At 40.4% G+C, this 17,395-nt stretch overlaps 2 protein-coding genes across 10 annotated transcripts in view; one reads left to right on the forward strand and one right to left on the reverse strand.

Moving 5' to 3' along the window:
* The window catches only part of bcar3 (BCAR3 adaptor protein, NSP family member), a 107,647-nt gene extending 93,972 nt beyond the window's left edge, over positions 1–13,675 (reverse strand). Inside the window, exons 1-2 of one of the 2 annotated variants that reach the window (XM_081605984.1) lie at positions 13,440–13,675; positions 1,291–1,443 (exon numbers count right to left, since the gene is read on the reverse strand). The gene's annotated coding sequence lies outside the window, so the exon portion shown is untranslated. Of the gene's footprint in view, positions 1–1,290; positions 1,556–13,439 lie in introns of those variants that run through there. The other variant, XM_081605983.1, reaches the window with a different exon arrangement.
* Positions 3,677–17,395, forward strand: part of hps3 (HPS3 biogenesis of lysosomal organelles complex 2 subunit 1) — a 30,113-nt gene continuing 16,394 nt past the window's right edge. For 3 of the 8 annotated variants that reach the window (XM_008406298.3, XM_008406303.3, XM_008406302.3), the window contains exons 1-7: positions 3,677–3,766; positions 3,876–3,977; positions 4,789–4,941; positions 5,020–5,091; positions 5,785–5,878; positions 14,815–14,888; positions 16,813–17,025. In XM_008406298.3, coding sequence (XP_008404520.2) covers positions 4,891–4,941; positions 5,020–5,091; positions 5,785–5,878; positions 14,815–14,888; positions 16,813–17,025 — 504 coding nt within the window. In that variant the 5' untranslated portion in view covers positions 3,677–3,766; positions 3,876–3,977; positions 4,789–4,890. Of the gene's footprint in view, positions 3,767–3,875; positions 3,978–4,788; positions 4,942–5,019; positions 5,092–5,784; positions 5,879–12,686; positions 12,776–14,814; positions 14,889–16,812; positions 17,026–17,395 lie in introns of those variants that run through there. The other 5 variants (XM_008406299.3, XM_008406305.3, XM_008406300.3 and 2 more) reach the window with 5 other exon arrangements.

The following is a 17,395-nucleotide window of genomic DNA, read 5'->3' on the forward strand; positions in this document are numbered from 1 at the left end:
ATTTCTGAAATTACACCAGCTGCATGTTTCCTTTGCTTCTTTTTAAGTCATTTTGTCCTCCTGCTCATGCTCCCAGCATTTTACAGATGGATAACATGCAACTTTGTAGCTTTCGTGTCTGCACGCACTTGCAGACGCTGCCAGAGGCAGTTGATGAAAATCACAGCTTCTGGGAGCTATCTGTGCCCATCTCGGTGTCAGGCTCTCAGCTCAGGCTCTTGCTCTGACACACAGGTGCACAGAAAGCATGGCTGGACTTGCAGCTAAAATGCCACAAAGCAGCAAACATCTCAGTTCTGTGACATGCCAGCCAACTTTCACCGTGCATCAGCATCAGTAATTTCCACTTGGCTTGAAGTTTTGCCTCAAAGCGTTGTTTCTTTTCTGTTCTGATCTCACATTAACTTAATGTTTCCTTGGAAGTTTATTTTCACAGGTTTATTATTTACTTGTTTGAAATCTACAAGTAAATAATGTTCTTTTTCTTCAAAATCATTATTTATGCAAGAGTAGAAATCCAACAACAATATGCTGCTGCTCCCATTTTTCTCAGTAATCTGGACGATGACAGAGCAATTTATTTTTTCTGCATTAATGAAAACAATCTAAGCTTAGATCTGACTAATTAAATCATCAGAAGCTTTTGTAGTGAGAGTAAAGTAAGAGAAACATAGGCACCGAAACTTTGCAAACAACTACAGCAGCATTGATTAGATGCTAAAGATGCACAGCCAATTAGGCAAAGATCTGAATCTGATTGTTTTTCCCTATTGATCGGTTCAATTCAGAAAAATCTGTTTCCCTCCAGTCATTAAATGCAACAAAAGCAAAAACTCACACTCTTTTAGTGCCATTTAAACAACATGCTTAGCTTAGTGTTTCATAAATATCTTGTACTTTAGACAGAGCTGCAAACACAGAATTAAAAATAATGGGGATAATCTTTAATTTCTATCGCCTCTCAAACCTCAAAGAAACTTTAAATTATTAGTATTGATTGGTGCATATCTTAATGTTTACTGGATAAACATGGTCGAAATCAAATTAGGTTAGGTGAAACAATTATTTATATTTTAATTGCTAATCATTTTTCAGGAAATTGACAGTACAGTAAGTCGAAGCCACATTGCTTTAGACCTATCTGTAAAAATAAACACCTTCACATGCCATTTCAAAACCCCACGCAGCAAATACAGTAAATGTGAGGCGATTTTATTTTTTAAATGTTATGCAATTCTAATTTGTTTTTGTTAAAATCACATGCATATGCAGAATTAAAGCGCGTCCTACCTTGTGAGCTTCGCCCAGCGGCTGATAGCGGTTTGCAGACCTGCAGGTTTGACTGCAGGAGCTACGGCGCTGCTGGTTTGGATCCTCCGCTGCAACTGCAAAGTTCAGTCAGCGGACTACCAGGATGAGTTACTGCCGACACCCGGATGAAGCCTGCAGGGAGAAGCAAAACCCGAACCGTCCTGTCACAATCAGGAGGGAGTTTCTGCCCTCATGCACGGAGATAAATGTTTCCCCACATCAAACCTGCCTGCATGCCTGCGCAGACCAATAAAAGGAGCTGCTTGCAGAGCGTTTGGCTGGGGTTACCTTATGATGCCGGAGGGGAGGGGCGAGTATGGGGGCCGTTTGTAAAGTCACAGTCAAAAATTAACAACAATTTGGGTTATTTTTAGCCTTTCGTAAGACGGGTAAAAGACTTCCTTTTTAAAATGTATGCATTTATAATGTGATTCAGTCATAGTTTCAAGCTAAATATTTAGTTGTCAAGTTATTTAACTAAATAATTAGCTCGTTAGCTAGCTAAATATTTGGTTAGTAAGCTCTACATTAAATATTTAGCTATCAAACTGCATATTTAGTTAGCAAGCTATTTAGTTAACTAAAACTAACTATTTGAGCTAAGCTAAATATTTCACTGATCTAAATAGTGAATTTGCACATTAGCCGAATATTTAGCTCAGAACTAAATATTTAGCATTAAGCTAAGTGTTTAATTAGAAACTAAAAGGCGGTTTGTACAATAAAAACATAGCTTTTTTCTACGTCTGGGCTTGACTACTGAGAAATGATTACCTGGAGGCCTGGACTGTGTTGAAGTTTTAAGTTTGTCCGTGACGTATGTAGTGACGCAACGAAAACTTCACCGGAAGTTGTCTGCGCTAAAAACAACCATCCTGCACTGTGAAGAGAGAAGAGCCGATCCGAACCAGGTGGCTGTTAATGTCGATTCAGCTTCGTTCACGTCACCACCACCATTAGTAAAACTGCGCAGAAAATTAACGTAATCGTTTACGAGTTCTCTTCCTGTTCGCTGATTGGCCCGATAGAAAATCTACCGGAGAGAATCCAAATCAAGGGGAGAAAGCCCGGACTGGGCTGCAAACGGAGGCTTAAATCTAATACATTGGTGGTTCAGGTCCAGCAGGGGGCGCTGAAGGAGACTAATAAATTCATACATGATGTGGTAATTAAAGCAAATTATTCCAATCGTAAACTTTGGTTGATTGTGCTTTTTGCAACAGTAGCAACAAAGTGTAGTTTTCTGTGTTTTTAAATCTAAGAAAAGCAGAAAGAAGAAAGAAAGAAATGCAGAGTAAGATGTTCCATCCTGACAGTGAATCTTTTAACTCGAATTAAATTATGGTTTACAAATGCATTGCTATTTTTCCTGCAGAGATACAATCCAATTCACAATAAATCAGAGTTTCTTGGCTTTAAATCAAAAATAATTACAATTTCACACTGAATATACAGCCAAGGGTTGTTTTCATGTATCTACATTGATCAAATTAATTTTCTTCCCCAGAAAAGCTTCAAAATAAAGCTCTTGCAGTCAAAATATTGAGCCATGCAAGTAATGTACATGAAAAGGTAAAACATGTTCATTTCCATTTGCACACAAGTCCACATCTGGCAGAATGCATGTGTCATTAAGGCCTTTTTTTCTCAACTGCTGCCCCCTTGTGGTACTTAAAGTTAGAACAATGCCCCAAATTAATGCTTTTATTTCCCTTATTAGTCACCTGTTCGTTTAATTTGTTTTTTTAAAAATCAGTAAGTCTGACAGAAGACTTGACCTACTTCAACATGATTGTATAAAATAAAACAAACATAAAAAAAATCCAACCTGCCTGTACTCAGGTAAAAGTTGGGGAGGTACCGTGAATAACTGTTGAGTCAGTATAATATATATTTTAAATGATGTAATCAGACACAAAAACTTTAAAGACTAAAGTAAAAATATGAGAGTGATCACATAATTAGTAAATAACCAAATTAGCCACAAAAAAAACAAGTCAAATGTTTTTCAACGTCAACGTTTTTAAGTGAATTCTTACAGTAGGTTATGCAATTATTGCGCATTAGAACAGCGGAAAATAGGCAACTTCTGTTTACATCGGAACAATAACAGCAAATGCGAAAAGCAAAGCAAGCTGAAGATTGTCTGCAGAAAAACTGAAAGACATTCTAAATATACAAATTACATATTTTTAATAAACGACCATTAAAAAATAACACAAAGCTTACTTTGGTCGTTAAATAGTTAAAAAAATTTCGAGACTGAGCACCTTTTTAATAATACTCGTTGAGTAACCAATCAAAGGAAAGTATCAGCCTGAAGAGCCAATCAGAATCAAGAGAGGGCGGGCGCTTAGTCGTTACGGACAGCTCTCTTCCTGTTTCGCATGAAATCAATAAACTGCAGCAGTCTCTCAATGAGGAAGAGAGAAAAAGCGTCGGTAGTAATAATAATGTAAGTACTTTAGTTAGCTAACGTGACTTTTATTGTATGTAAAAGATGATTTAAAACCGGAATGGGGCTAAAGTGGTGACGTAACTAATTGTTTGGATTTATTTTAAAGAACCAGAGCTGCTGCTCACAAGACCTCAGCATGTGATATTGATTAGTAAGGGAAGAAAACATCCTGCAGGAGAACCGCTGCTTTGTTTTCACAGCCATTAAGGTGAAGTAGATTTTAGTTTCAACTCCGAGAATCTCTTCATGTTTCTTTTAGTTTCGATATTGGCAATAATAATGATGATGATGATGCAAAGTTTGGACTAAATGTATTCTGTAATGATGTAAATGGTAATGAGGATTTAATTTGTTATTATAGTAATATAAGCTGGCATCAGCTCAGATCACAGCTTCTGATTTTATAACTTTGGAAATTAGAGTTTTCTTACTATTTTTGCACATTTTTCTCGTTCAAAATCGTAAATACAGACAATTTCAGAGTTGTTCAGCTTTGTTCCATGTAGAAAACTACCGGATTATCATTTTAGTCCTTTTTTTGGGTTATTTTTACATCTAAATTAAGTCCAGTTATAAAACCTTACACCAGGTGGAGGTGCACAATTATACATTATATTATTGTACATTATACATATATTTCTTTATGTACAATTTCTGTTTAGTGAAACATTAATTCTCTTTTTTATTATTTTAGAACTTCGCCATTTTATGCAAATTACTATTGATCCCCCCCCCCCCCTCACTTTAATATTTCTTTATATCAAAAGAGAAATAAACTGTGCTGCAGGGTGGTAGTTTTACCTCCCAACAAAAAATGATGTATGCAGCAAAACAACCTAAACTGTGTCTGATTTTCTTTTTTTGAGCTCAAAACAATGCATCAGAGTGAATTCTGTTTGCTGATGAAAATATTTCAGTTCTTAGTTCAATATGTCTATTCCAGTTCTGAATCTGACCAGTAACTATAACGAGATTTTCAATTCTGACTAAAAAAAATCCTATTGGTTGTTATTTTCCAGCAGTATTCCAATGGATGAAGTCTGCAGAAGAGTAATTTAACCAAACAGAGTGGAAAGAACCGCAGTTTTATTTAAATTTACATCCTAGAAGTAGGAGCAAACATGGTGCATGTCTACAACTGCCATCCTTTCGCTTCGCAGCAGATTGTACAGGTAAATGGACTGATGCTGAGCCAGATTAAATAAAAAACCAAACAAACAAAGAACAGTTCTTCAACGTGTTTTGCTCAGGTGGAACAGGAACCTGGACTCGTGTGCTGTGGAGGCGGGGCGCTGTTTGTTGTGACAACAGGAGGATGCAAGGTCTGCTTAAAGTATTCCTCATTTTTATCCCTTTTTATTTGTGACAACGTGTTTGGGGGGGGAAAAAGGCAAAACATCCTGTTCGTTGTAGATATATTCAAACACAGTTATTCCTTATACATTACTTTATGATATCACAGCTTCTTTTTAAAGAATTGTTTTTATATGTGGTGTATAGGTTTTAGTTATTTTTACATTTTATGTTTTTTTGTGAGCAGTTTATTGTAATTTGAGATTTTGTTCTTTGCTGTTGTGCATGGCAGCATATTTGGGCCATTGTACATTTCCGCCAAAAAACGTTGCAATTTTTAGATTAATCGAAATTTTAGATTAAACTTTAACATTTATGAGTTTGAAAAATCAAACTTTCTGAGTTTTTCCAGCAAATCTTTTTTATTTTTGGAGCTCAGAAATGTTCTTGTTTTTTCTAGAATATTTTTTAGATTATTCTGAAAATATTTTGCTGTTTGACTGAACTTCACTCCACCCTAGTATACTGTCGTAGTTCTACATAAATTTCCCCCATCACGGTATTAATAAAGTTTACTTAGCTAGCTAGCGCGACGATGCTAGCTAGCTAACTAGCTAGCGCGACATTGCTAGCTAGTTAGCTAGCTGCTCTCGAGAGTGATGCTTTATCTGACGGTAAGTATTTGTAAAAGATGTTAATATATGTGTTTTAACTGGACCCAGGTGGAGGTGTACAATTTGGAAACGGACGGCTGCCCTCTGATATGCCGCTTTGCTAGCATGGGCACAGTGAGGAGGATCCAGCACAGCTCCATCGGTACGGACACTTGTTCTTCTCCCTTGTCGTTCCCCAGAAAATTATGCACTCCCCTTTAGAGAACAGCAAGATTAGAGAACCGTAAGTTTTCTAATATTGCTGCCTTTTTATTTTTGTTTTTAATACATTTTGAGGGGTTAAAGTCAGAATACATGGAGATGATGAAGGTGTATAAATACTTTTGGTAGAACCTCTCCATCAGGGCCGTGCAGAGGCCACTAAAGGGGCAGGTGCTCAACAACAAAAAGGGCCCATCTAACCACCTTCTAGGACAGAATATTAACAAAGCCACTCAGCTTTCAGAGTTTAATAAACAATGATAAATTACAAAAATGTGACGTATACAATCAAAGCTAACGAACATATGAGCATAACACTATGCCTATGTTAGATATTTTATTAGTAATTTCTTTCTGCAGGTCTATTTTGTTATAGGAAAGTATTGCAATATTCAAACCCGCAATTTAGCAACATATGTAAGTCAGAGCTGGACCACCAGACATATTTTGTCTTTACAGAATTACACTATTAAAAATATAAACAAGGGCACAATGCAACCTTATAGTGACTAATCTATAAAAGAGCTGCCTGTTTGCTGCAGTGGAGATGAAGACGGTCCATTCAGGAAAGCAGAGCTGCATCAAACTTTAACGTGGAACTGCAGAAAAACAAACGCAAAAGCAAAAATTGAATTGTTGATGCATGTCACCATGAGAAGACTACTGAGTTTTGCTAAAAAAACAACTTTTTTTAAACATTTAAATCACACATTTGTCTCATGAAGTGAATTTTTTTTTGCAAAACAAACTTATTTGCGCATGTCAGAAATATTTTCTTCATATTCTAAGTTTTTGTTTGTGACTCAAAGTTTTGCTTGTGATTCTCACATGACATTGTTTGCAGGGCCTAAAATCACAATAAAAGATTTCTGATGTGTGCAAATAAAAGTTTGTTTGGCAAATAACTTTTTAAGTTCACAAGACAAAAATTTGTTATTTAAAAAAAAGTATTTTAAACAAAACTATTTGGTTTTTTTTAAAAAAAATCATTACAATTCCAAAAGTTTTGATTACAATTTTATTTTCATAACTGAGGTTAGATTTTTTCCCCCCCATTGAATAATTGGGGGAAAAATTTTAACTTCATACTCTGCGAACCAGACCCTAAACTGGAGTTTTTTCGCCTTCTTTAATTACACACTTTATATCTATCATGATAATGCTGGGTGAGTCCTTCAAGATACATTTACCTAACGCCAGAATAAATTAAATGTACATTATGCAGCAAAGGAAATTAGAAGATTGGACATATATCCATTATGGAGATGATCTGTTTTGGACGGGCGATGTGCCCCTATTGCATCAGCGATACTAAAGAATGACTGATATCATTAAAGATACAGGGAAGAAGCTTTGTTATCTTGCTTTGCTAGCAAAGTCGTTAGCTAGCAGCTAGCTAATAGCACAACAACAACAGCCTAATGTCTGTATGATATTTATACTGAATCGATAGATAAGAACAGTTTCTCCTCACCTGGCTGTCTCCTCCCGCTCAGTAGTTCTTCAGAGAAAGGCAGACGCAGAGGCCTGTCAGTGTCTGTTGTATTTCATTACCTCTCTAGTTAAACCGTGACTCCGAGCAGAAGCAGAAACAATACTTCAACGTTTTCCGTCATCTGACAAGTAGCAAGTTACTCCACTTTATTCACCAAAAACGTTTTTTTTTAATTAATCAAAAACTGGTCTGTAATCTGGAACGTTCGCTACGTTGAGCTCCAGTTAGCCGCCTCATCTCACTGCGCGAGAGGCAACTGGGTCATGCGTCACGGGCAAAAGGTCAAAGGTAACAAGGTGACCGGTTTATGTTATACAAAAAATAATAATAATAATTTTAGTACATGTTGTTATGTGTCAGAAGAGGGCTTAGAAAATAATAATACAAATAAATAAAAATATATAAATTGACCAAAAGGGCACTTGGGGGCAAGGAGCAAAAGGGTCAGATGCCCAATCCCCCCCCCCCCAGCTCCCCTCCCCCTTGGCACGTGCCTGCTTCCTGTTTCTGTCTTTGATCAGTGTTTAGAGTTTAAAATATAAAATGATTCGTACACATTAACTTCTTCCTCAGCACACTGTCTACTTTTAAGACTAGACTTTTGTTTGTAATAAAGCTCATCGTTAGATTGACTTCAGCCATCCTGAACCATCTTTGTCGTTATGTTGCTACTAGATTAGCTCAGATCCTACATCTAATCTATTGAACGCTGAATAGTTGACAGTCATTGTCATTTCAGACCGGCAGTAAAATAGCTAAAAATTGGGTTTTGCATGGAGTCCGTAACAGGTATAGAATATCACAGCTGGAACTAAAGTAGGTTGTTCATTACAGGTTGAAAACTGCTGTCAGCTTCATTACACAGTGAGTAGTTTCACTGTGTGGCCTGCAGATGGAACGCTGTGAGAATTAACCATCGTTTCTCCCAGTCACAGGTTTCCATCATTCAGGGTGAAACTGCTTTGTTCAGTTTTCTTTTGGAATCTAAAAAGGATTTGCTCCTGGTCAGGATAGGCGCTGCAGAGCGATATCGCACTGCGCCTTTAAATGCAGTATTCTCTCATGTTCACAGCTGTGCTGTCTCCCACAGCGCTCTGACTGCCTGATCAGGGTTTCCCCCAGTGTATTATAAGCCTGGCGACCCGCCATGCTTTACTAGCGTCACCGCCAGGCTAAGCCTTTCTTGTTTATGTTCTTAGGAAAATAATAATAATAATAAAAAAACGTTTTTATTTGTCTCTGTTGCTCTGAACGCTTCACTGGCGGAGCAGATTTAGTCCTACAAGATAGAAGATAGTTTATGCATTTAAAGCTGGCGCCTCTGCACTTAGCCTCTGCGTGTTGCCGTAGCTGGATTGAGTTTACCTCAGCACAGATCCCACGCGCCTCTTTTCACTCAAACTGGACACACGCTGACCTGTATGGATATTTACATCAACCCAGCAGTAGTATCGCTGCAGGTATTTGCTGTTTGTTCCCAATGAGATGGCTTCATGGAAATGAATGGGGAACTATTCATAACTGTGGTTTCAGGTTCTCCCTGCTACTTTTACCATGTTTTTTTTTTTTATCGCAACATGCTTAATAACGCAACAGGGAGAAAAAAACTCATTTATTCAAAAATGACTAGGAGAGGGCAACAAAACGCAACTAAACTGACAGAACAACATTAACTGGTCCTGCAATGCAATCAGAGAAGCAAAATGTTTTGGGTGGACTGTCACTTTATGCTGCGGTGCTAAGAGTAAACAGGAGATCTCACAAAGGGGCGATTCATAAACACACAGTGAAGAGGCTGAGATGTTAGAGAATGAGAAAAGGTACAAAAATAAATAAGAAGGTGAGATTAAACATAAAATTATTTGGCTGATCTGCTTGGTGCATCATCCTTGTCACTGATTCAAATGTAAAAAAAAAAAATCTAATTGTAAGATGTTAAATATTTTCCTTATGAACAAAACGAGCAATTAAGGCAAGATATGATCTGTTTAAGGGGATCCTCCTCACTGACGGTTCAAAATAGATCCAGCAGAGGCTTAGAGACAGTTTCTAAATGTGACTGATGTGTTTAACTTCTGAAAAAATACTCTATAAACACTTGTACTAATTTGTTTGTTTATGGGTGTTGTCATAGGTAAAATCTTTTATTTTTACACGTATGTATGAGTTGAAAAACAGGACAAATACAAAACTTAAATTTATGCACATTTATTGACTTGCATTCACGGATTTAAATGTCTAACATGCATTTTTTTATTGACAGTAGTCCCACCTTACACATAACTCCTTGTTTCCATAGCAACTAAAACAAACAAGAACCTGACACAGGTTGTTTGACATCATCATGCCACCAATGTTCTCATCTATGATGTCATAAAGGTTCAAAAGATTATTATCATAATTTGGAATACAAGAATTTTCAGTTTGCCCTTCAGCTGCCTTTGGATCCACGTACAGAGAATTTCACACGCTTAAACTTAAAAATGATGCTAACAATCGGTTGGGGCCTGGGCTACTTAGCCTCAAAAGGAATGGAGAAACTTCTTGGTCATCATAAAGAAGAAGTTGCCGAAGACCGAGACGAGGATATCAGGTGGAGATATTTTGGGTTTGAGGAGTTAATTCCAGAGGACCAAAGCCACGCGGACGTTTCCGCCAACATCGCCAGTGGCATTTCAGGTGTTGTGACGAGATTAACAAGTTTCACCCCTGAAGATGCCGTGGCTTTGGAGACCATCTGTGCAATGAATTGGGACACTTGCTCTGAGAACACAGATGAAGAAAAAGATGACATGGACGCTTCCACCAACCGTGTCAGTGCCGCTTCAGGGGTATTGACACCTTTACCTGATTTTATCCCTGAAGACACCGTGGATCTTGCCACGGTGTCCAGATGTGAACTGGACTTAGAAATACGCCCTGAGGACGCAGATGAAGACCAAAGTGACATGGACGCTTCTGCCAACCTTGTTAGTGGCACTTCGGGTGTCTTGACAAGTTTGGCAACTTTTACGGATGAAGATCCTGTGGCTTTGGAAAACATCTGTGGACTCCACTTGGAAACTTGTCCAGGGGACGCAGACACGGACGCAGACACTGATGTCTGTACAAGTGTCGATGTTCCCCTTGACGAAATGGACCTGGCCGTTGAAACGAGCTGTGACGGCCAGGAAGATGCGATAAATTTAGAACCAGTCTTTGAGGATCCATTGGTAGAAGAGGCGTCTTCTGTTGATGGAAACTCAGAAGACGGAGTTCAGAATTTCGCAGACCATTTTGATGGCATGGACGCTGCAGATACGGACGTCGCCTCAAAGGAAATCCCTTCTTCTGACACAGCTGCTGATAATGTTGTGGCACATTTTGAAGAAGTTTCTGAGCCTTCTTCAGAAAAACCATCTTCTTCAGGAATTCTCACAGAAGATGACATTGAATTCTTCAAAAATTATTACAGGAGGCTGGTTTCCTCTAGGAGATCATCCATCCGGGGATATTTAAATTTGGAGAATTACGTGCCACCTTTAGAGAGAATTTCTGAGTGTTCAACATCAGAAGAATTGGATTCTGAAGAAAGCTCAGAACATGTTCAAATTGAGCCACAACATCATGAAAGCAATGATGTTGAAGAAGTGGATGTTTCCTTTGACGAAGTCCCTTCTGAAAGCACAAATGCCGGACATTTAAGATCACGTGTTTCCAAGTGGCTTCGTGAGCAAGGCAGTAGGTTGGCTAATCTCCTACCAAGGAGAAAAGCCAACAAGTAACAGTTCACATTGGGCATCTTTTGTGGAGCTGTTGGAGGGGTGCTGGAGAGTGTCCCTCCAAGAGACTTCCTTGTTCTGCTGGGGGATTTCAACACTCACATGGGCACTCACAGTGAGACCTGGAGGCTTGTGGTTGAGAGGATCGGCCACCCTGATCTAAACCCGAGTAGTGTACTGTTATGTGACTTCTGTGCTTGTCATGGACTGTCCATAATGTACACCTTGTTCAAGCATACAGGTGTCCATATGTGCTCATAGCACAAGGACACCATGGCCACAGTTCTATGGTAGACTTTGTTGTTTCCCATCTGATCTGTGGCTGTATGTCTTGGACTCTTGGGTGAAGACAGGCAGAGCTGTCCACTGACCACTCCCTGGTTGGTATCCTCCCAATCATCAGTCAACTTCCAGTCAAACCAGAGAGGCCCAAAAGTGTTGTGAGGATCCTGGCAGAGTCATCTGTGAAACAGAGCTTCAAATTTTACCTCTGGAAGAACTTTGAACACATTTTGGAGAAAGTGGATAGAACATCGCCCCCAACTCCACTGTCAATGCGGCTTATCGGAGATGTGGCCACAAGATTTTCTGTGCCTGTTTTGGGGACAACCCTAAAATCAGCTCGTAGGCACCAGAAGGGAGGGATGCTCTCAAACGAAAGATAGAGAACTATCAGGACTTTTTGGACCGACTCCCTGGAAGCAGCTGATAGATACTGGCAGTCCAACTAGCATGCAGCTCGGGTGGTCGCCAAGGCAAAAACTCGGGTGTAGAAGAAGTTTAAAGAGCCCATGGAGAATAACTTGGACAGATCATCATAAATTGCGGTTTGTAGGTCATGAGGCTGACATAGTGGACCCATGACAAAAACACCAAGTCCAGGCAGCACACAGGCGAAAAGACTGCGGCAACAGGAGGTGAGAAGACTGCGGCGGCAGGAGGCAAGAAGACTGCGGCGGATGAAGGCGGCGGACGGAGGAGAGAAGACTGCGGCGGACGGAGGCGGCGGACGGAGGAGAGAAGACGGAGGCGAGAAGACGGAGGCGAGAAGACGGAGGCGAGAAGACTGCGGCGGACGGATGCGGCGGACGGATGCGGCGGACGGAGGCGAGAAGACTGCGGCGGATGGAGGCGGCGGACGGAGGAGAGAAGACGGAGGCGGACGGAGGCGAGAAGACGGAGGCGGATAGAGGCGGCGGACGGAGAAGAGAAGACTGCGGCGGACGGAGGCGAGAAGACGGAGGCGGCGGACGGAGGCGAGAAGACGGAGGCGGATGGAGGCGGCGGACGGAGAAGAGAAGACTGCGGCGGACGGAGGCGAGAAGACGGAGGCGGCGGACGGAGGCGAGAAGACGGAGGCGGATGGAGGCGGCGGACGGAGAAGAGAAGACTGCGGCAGACGGAGGCGAGAAGACGGAGGCGGACGGAGGCGAGAAGACGGAGGCGGCGGACGGAGGCGAGAAGACAGAGGCGGATGAAGGCGAGAAGACGGAGGCGGCAGGAGGCAGCGGACGGAGGAGAGAAGACTGCGGCGGATGAAGGAAAACAGGATGGCGTTCAGGAACCAGCCATACCACCAGCTGTGCAACCTGATATATATTCTTTTATTTCTTATTATGTCAGTTTTGGTCCTCCATATAGAATGGCTGTGGATGGTGCTGGAGAATGAGAAGTTATTGGAGATGTGGAAGAAATAAAATAACTATATAAAGAAAAATATATTATCAAAATATGTATTTATGCTTTTATTTCTTATATACACACACAACATAATAAAAGATAAATATATAAATAAAAGAATAAATATATATCCGACATGTATAAATGAAATATATATAATATAATAACGTATATATATAACGTAAAAGACTAATCTTTTACGTGTCATCCATAGCCGCGTTAACTTAGTGAAACATATAAATGTAGGTATTAATTTCGTGCTATGATCCACAGCAAATTGATCTGTATTCTCCAAGCTACGCAGACTCGTTGCCATAGCAACTGACAACAATGCCACTTCATGTTTTAGGATTTAACACCAAAAAACTTTCAAGAATTTTTCACACAGAACAGAACATTTAGTTTGTTGTTGTATGTTTTAGGCTTCATGTTTTATTAATAAATAATTGCTGTGGTGGATTAGCTACCGCTTCTACTTTACTGAATTATTTAAACATTAACTGTAGCCCACAAAACGCACATTTAAATAAAAAAAACTAAACTAAAACATCTTATTGCTGTCTTACCTTTACGTGTCAATGAAATCCATGCGCCGCTAATTCTACACAGGAATATCCGTTCATCCAAAGCCAAGTTTATCCTCGGCATCTTTTCTACTCCGTTTGAGAATCAAACTGTCTGGAAGTAAAACTTTCAGCTCCGGTGTTGGTTTTCCTTTAGTTATTATCTCCTGCTTCAATTAAAAATCCACTTTAGAAAACTGTTCAAGTGTAGAAATGGAGTCTTTCATGTTGACGTCGGAAGAGAGAAGAAAACAAATATATCGTTGTACTTTATTTATTTACTGTGTGGCTAGCTCCATGGCTAGCTCACTGTTTCTTACTCTGCAGTTGTGCAGTCACTATACCTGGGAACATGAGCGCCCCCAGCGGTGAGGCAAGAGAACTGCCTGCCTCACCTCCAGTCTGTTCTCTGGCGTTTCTTATCGCTCCTCCGCACACAAAACACGATACACACGCAGTTCATGGTAATTCAGGGCGAGTTATTTTTAATTCTAAATTAATATCCTTGTTGGACTTTTATTTCAGTGTTATTATCCTTCAAGATACATTTACCTAACGCCAGAATAAATGCAATGTGTATGCAGCAAAGGAAATTAGAAGATCGGACATATATCCCTTATGAAAATGGAAAATGATCGGTTTTGGACGGGCGATGTGCCCTTATTGCATCAGCGATACTAAAGAATGACTGATATCATTAAAGATACAGGGAAAGAAGCTTTTTAGTTATCTAGCTTAGCTAGCAAAGTTGTTAGCTAGCAGCTAGCTAATAGCACAACAACAACAGCCTAATGTCTGTATGATATTTATACTGAATCGATAGATAAGAACAGTTTCTCCTCACCTGGCTGTCTCCTCCCGCTCAGTAGTTCTTCAGAGAAACGCAGAAGCCTGTCAGTGTCTGTTGTATTTCATTACCTCTCTAGTTAAACCGCGACTCCGAGCGGAAGCAGAAACGATACTTCAACGTTTTCCGTCAAGTAGCAAGTTACTCCACTTTATTCACCAAAAACGTTGTTTTTAATTCACCAAAAACTGTTTTGTAATCTGGAAGGTGACCAGAGGGCTTATTATGTTATACAAAAAAGAAACAAAAAAGCAAAGAATTTTAGCACATGTTTTTATGCATCAGAAGAGGGCTTAGGAAATAATAATAATTAAAAAAAAAGACCAAAAGGGCACTTGGGGGCAAGAAGCAAAAAGGGCAGGTGCTCAACACCCCCAGCTGTTGTTTAATGCCCTCTGCACGTGCCTGCTCTCCATTCCTTCTTATGGCAGCCATCTTTCTTTTTTCTCCCCCAGTGTTTTTGCAAAGCAGTTGGTTGGAAAATGCCAAATGACAGTTATTAACCATAATGCCTCTGATTGCCTCTTCCAGGAGACTACTTGGTAACCATAGAGGAAAAAAACAGCGCCACCTATCTGAGAGTTTACACAAACTGGCGGCACCAGGTATGCTGCTTATTTTTCCCTTAAATATTTAATATTTGAACATAATTTTTGCAATATTACCTTTTTGGTCTAAAGTGGACTGGGGAATGACCAGTTATTAAAAATGCACCTTACTGTTTGCCCTTTTAAAACTTTGTTATAAATTCAGAACTGATTTTTTTGAGTGGAAAATTAAATGTATTATATTAAAACTTTATTTACTTCTACAAAAGCACACGCATTGTTTAATGCCATGTGGTGCATTCAGGTTCTTGTTGTTTAATGCCATGTGGTGCGTTCAGGTTCTTGTTGTTTAATGCCATGTGGTGCGTTCAGGTTCTTGTTGTTTAATGCCATGTGGTGCATTCAGGTGCCTGTTGTTTAATGCCATGTGGTGCATTCAGGTGCCTGTTGTTTAATGCCATGTGGTGCATTCAGGTGCCTGTTGTTTAATGCCATGTGGTGCATTCAGGTGCCTGTTGTTTAATGCCATGTGGTGCATTCAGGTGCCTGTTGTTTAATGCCATGTGGTGCATTCAGGTGCTTGTTATTTAATGCCATGTGGTGCATTCAGGTGCCTGTTGTTTAATGCCATGTGGTGCGTTCAGGTGCTTGTTATTTAATGTCATGTGGTGCATTCAGGTGCTTGTTATTTAATGCCATGTGGTGCATTCAGGTGCCTGTTGTTTAATGCCATGTGGTGCATTCAGGTGCTTGTTATTTAATGTCATGTGGTGCATTCAGGTGCTTGTTATTTAATGCCATGTGGTGCATTCAGGTTCTTGTTGTTTAATGCCATGTGGTGCATTCAGGTGCCTGTTGTTTAATGCCATGTGGTGCGTTCAGGTGCCTGTTGTTTAATGCCATGTGGTGCGTTCAGGTGCTTGTTATTTAATGTCATGTGGTGCATTCAGGTGCCTGTTGTTTAATGCCATGTGGTGCATTCAGGTGCCTGTTGTTTAATGCCATGTGGTGCATTCAGGTGCCTGTTGTTTAATGCCATGTGGTGCATTCAGGTGCCTGTTGTTTAATGCCATGTGGTGCATTCAGGTGCTTGTTATTTAATGCCATGTGGTGCATTCAGGTGCCTGTTGTTTAATGCCATGTGGTGCATTCAGGTGCTTGTTATTTAATGTCATGTGGTGCATTCAGGTGCTTGTTATTTAATGCCATGTGGTGCATTCAGGTTCTTGTTGTTTAATGCCATGTGGTGCGTTCAGGTGCCTGTTGTTTAATGCCATGTGGTGCGTTCAGGTGCCTGTTGTTTAATGCCATGTGGTGCATTCAGGTGCCTGTTGTTTAATGCCATGTGGTGCATTCAGGTGCCTGTTGTTTAATGCCATGTGGTGCATTCAGGTGCCTGTTGTTTAATGCCATGTGGTGCATTCAGGTGCCTGTTGTTTAATGCCATGTGGTGCATTCAGGTGCCTGTTGTTTAATGCCATGTGGTGCATTCAGGTGCCTGTTGTTTAATGCTATGTGGTGCATTCAGGTGCTTGTTATTTAATGCCATGTGGTGCATTCAGGTGCCTGTTGTTTAATGCCATGTGGTGCATTCAGGTGCTTGTTATTTAATGTCATGTGGTGCATTCAGGTGCTTGTTATTTAATGCCATGTGGTGCATTCAGGTTCTTGTTGTTTAATGCCATGTGGTGCATTCAGGTGCCTGTTGTTTAATGCCATGTGGTGCGTTCAGGTGCCTGTTGTTTAATGCCATGTGGTGCATTCAGGTGCCTGTTGTTTAATGCCATGTGGTGCATTCAGGTGCCTGTTGTTTAATGCCATGTGGTGCATTCAGGTGCCTGTTGTTTAATGCCATGTGGTGCGTTCAGGTGCCTGTTGTTTAATGCCATGTGGTGCGTTCATGTGCTATCAGTCATCTCTCTTTTGGCTTCTGTTCGATGCTCAGCCCGTTTCGGTGAGACGGTTCTTGCTTTCTGTTCAGGCGGAGGAGAAGTCCCGTGTTGGGGTGCGTTTATTGGGCCACTTGCTCCGCGGCGCGTCCGTCTGGGGCGGAGTGCAGATGGAGATCATTGAGATCCCGCTGTCGGAGCGTCCCGTCTCCCTGGCATGCTGCGCGGTGACTGGAGACCTGCTGGTGGGCTGCGAGAACACGCTGGTTCTTTTCGCTTTGAGGAGACACACCCAGCAGAACCTGGTAACAGTCCTGACCACGTTGGATGGTGTGGTTATGTCAGTGGCGTCCAAACGTTTCGCAACATGGGCCAGAATCCCAACGTGGAAAATACTCCTTACTGTTTCTACAACTTAAAACGCAAAATTATGTTTTTATTGTTTAATTGGCTCAGTGCAGAAAAGGATTGGAGCCAAAGAAACATTGAGAAAATTGTACTTTTTTCAGAATTCTGAATTTAATCTCAGAATTTTTTTTTTTTTTCCAGAATTGTGACTTTAATCTCTGAATTTGAGCTTTTCTCTAAGTTTTGACTTTAAAATCTGAATCTTTTTTTCCCCTATTCCTTTTCCGCTGCTCTGCAATAAATCAAACATGCAACATTTTAATGAAA

Source organism: Poecilia reticulata, chromosome 4 (genome assembly GCF_904066995.2).
Source record: "Poecilia reticulata chromosome 4, P_reticulata-male-v2, whole genome shotgun sequence".
Taxonomy (NCBI): Eukaryota; Metazoa; Chordata; class Actinopteri; order Cyprinodontiformes; family Poeciliidae; genus Poecilia; species Poecilia reticulata.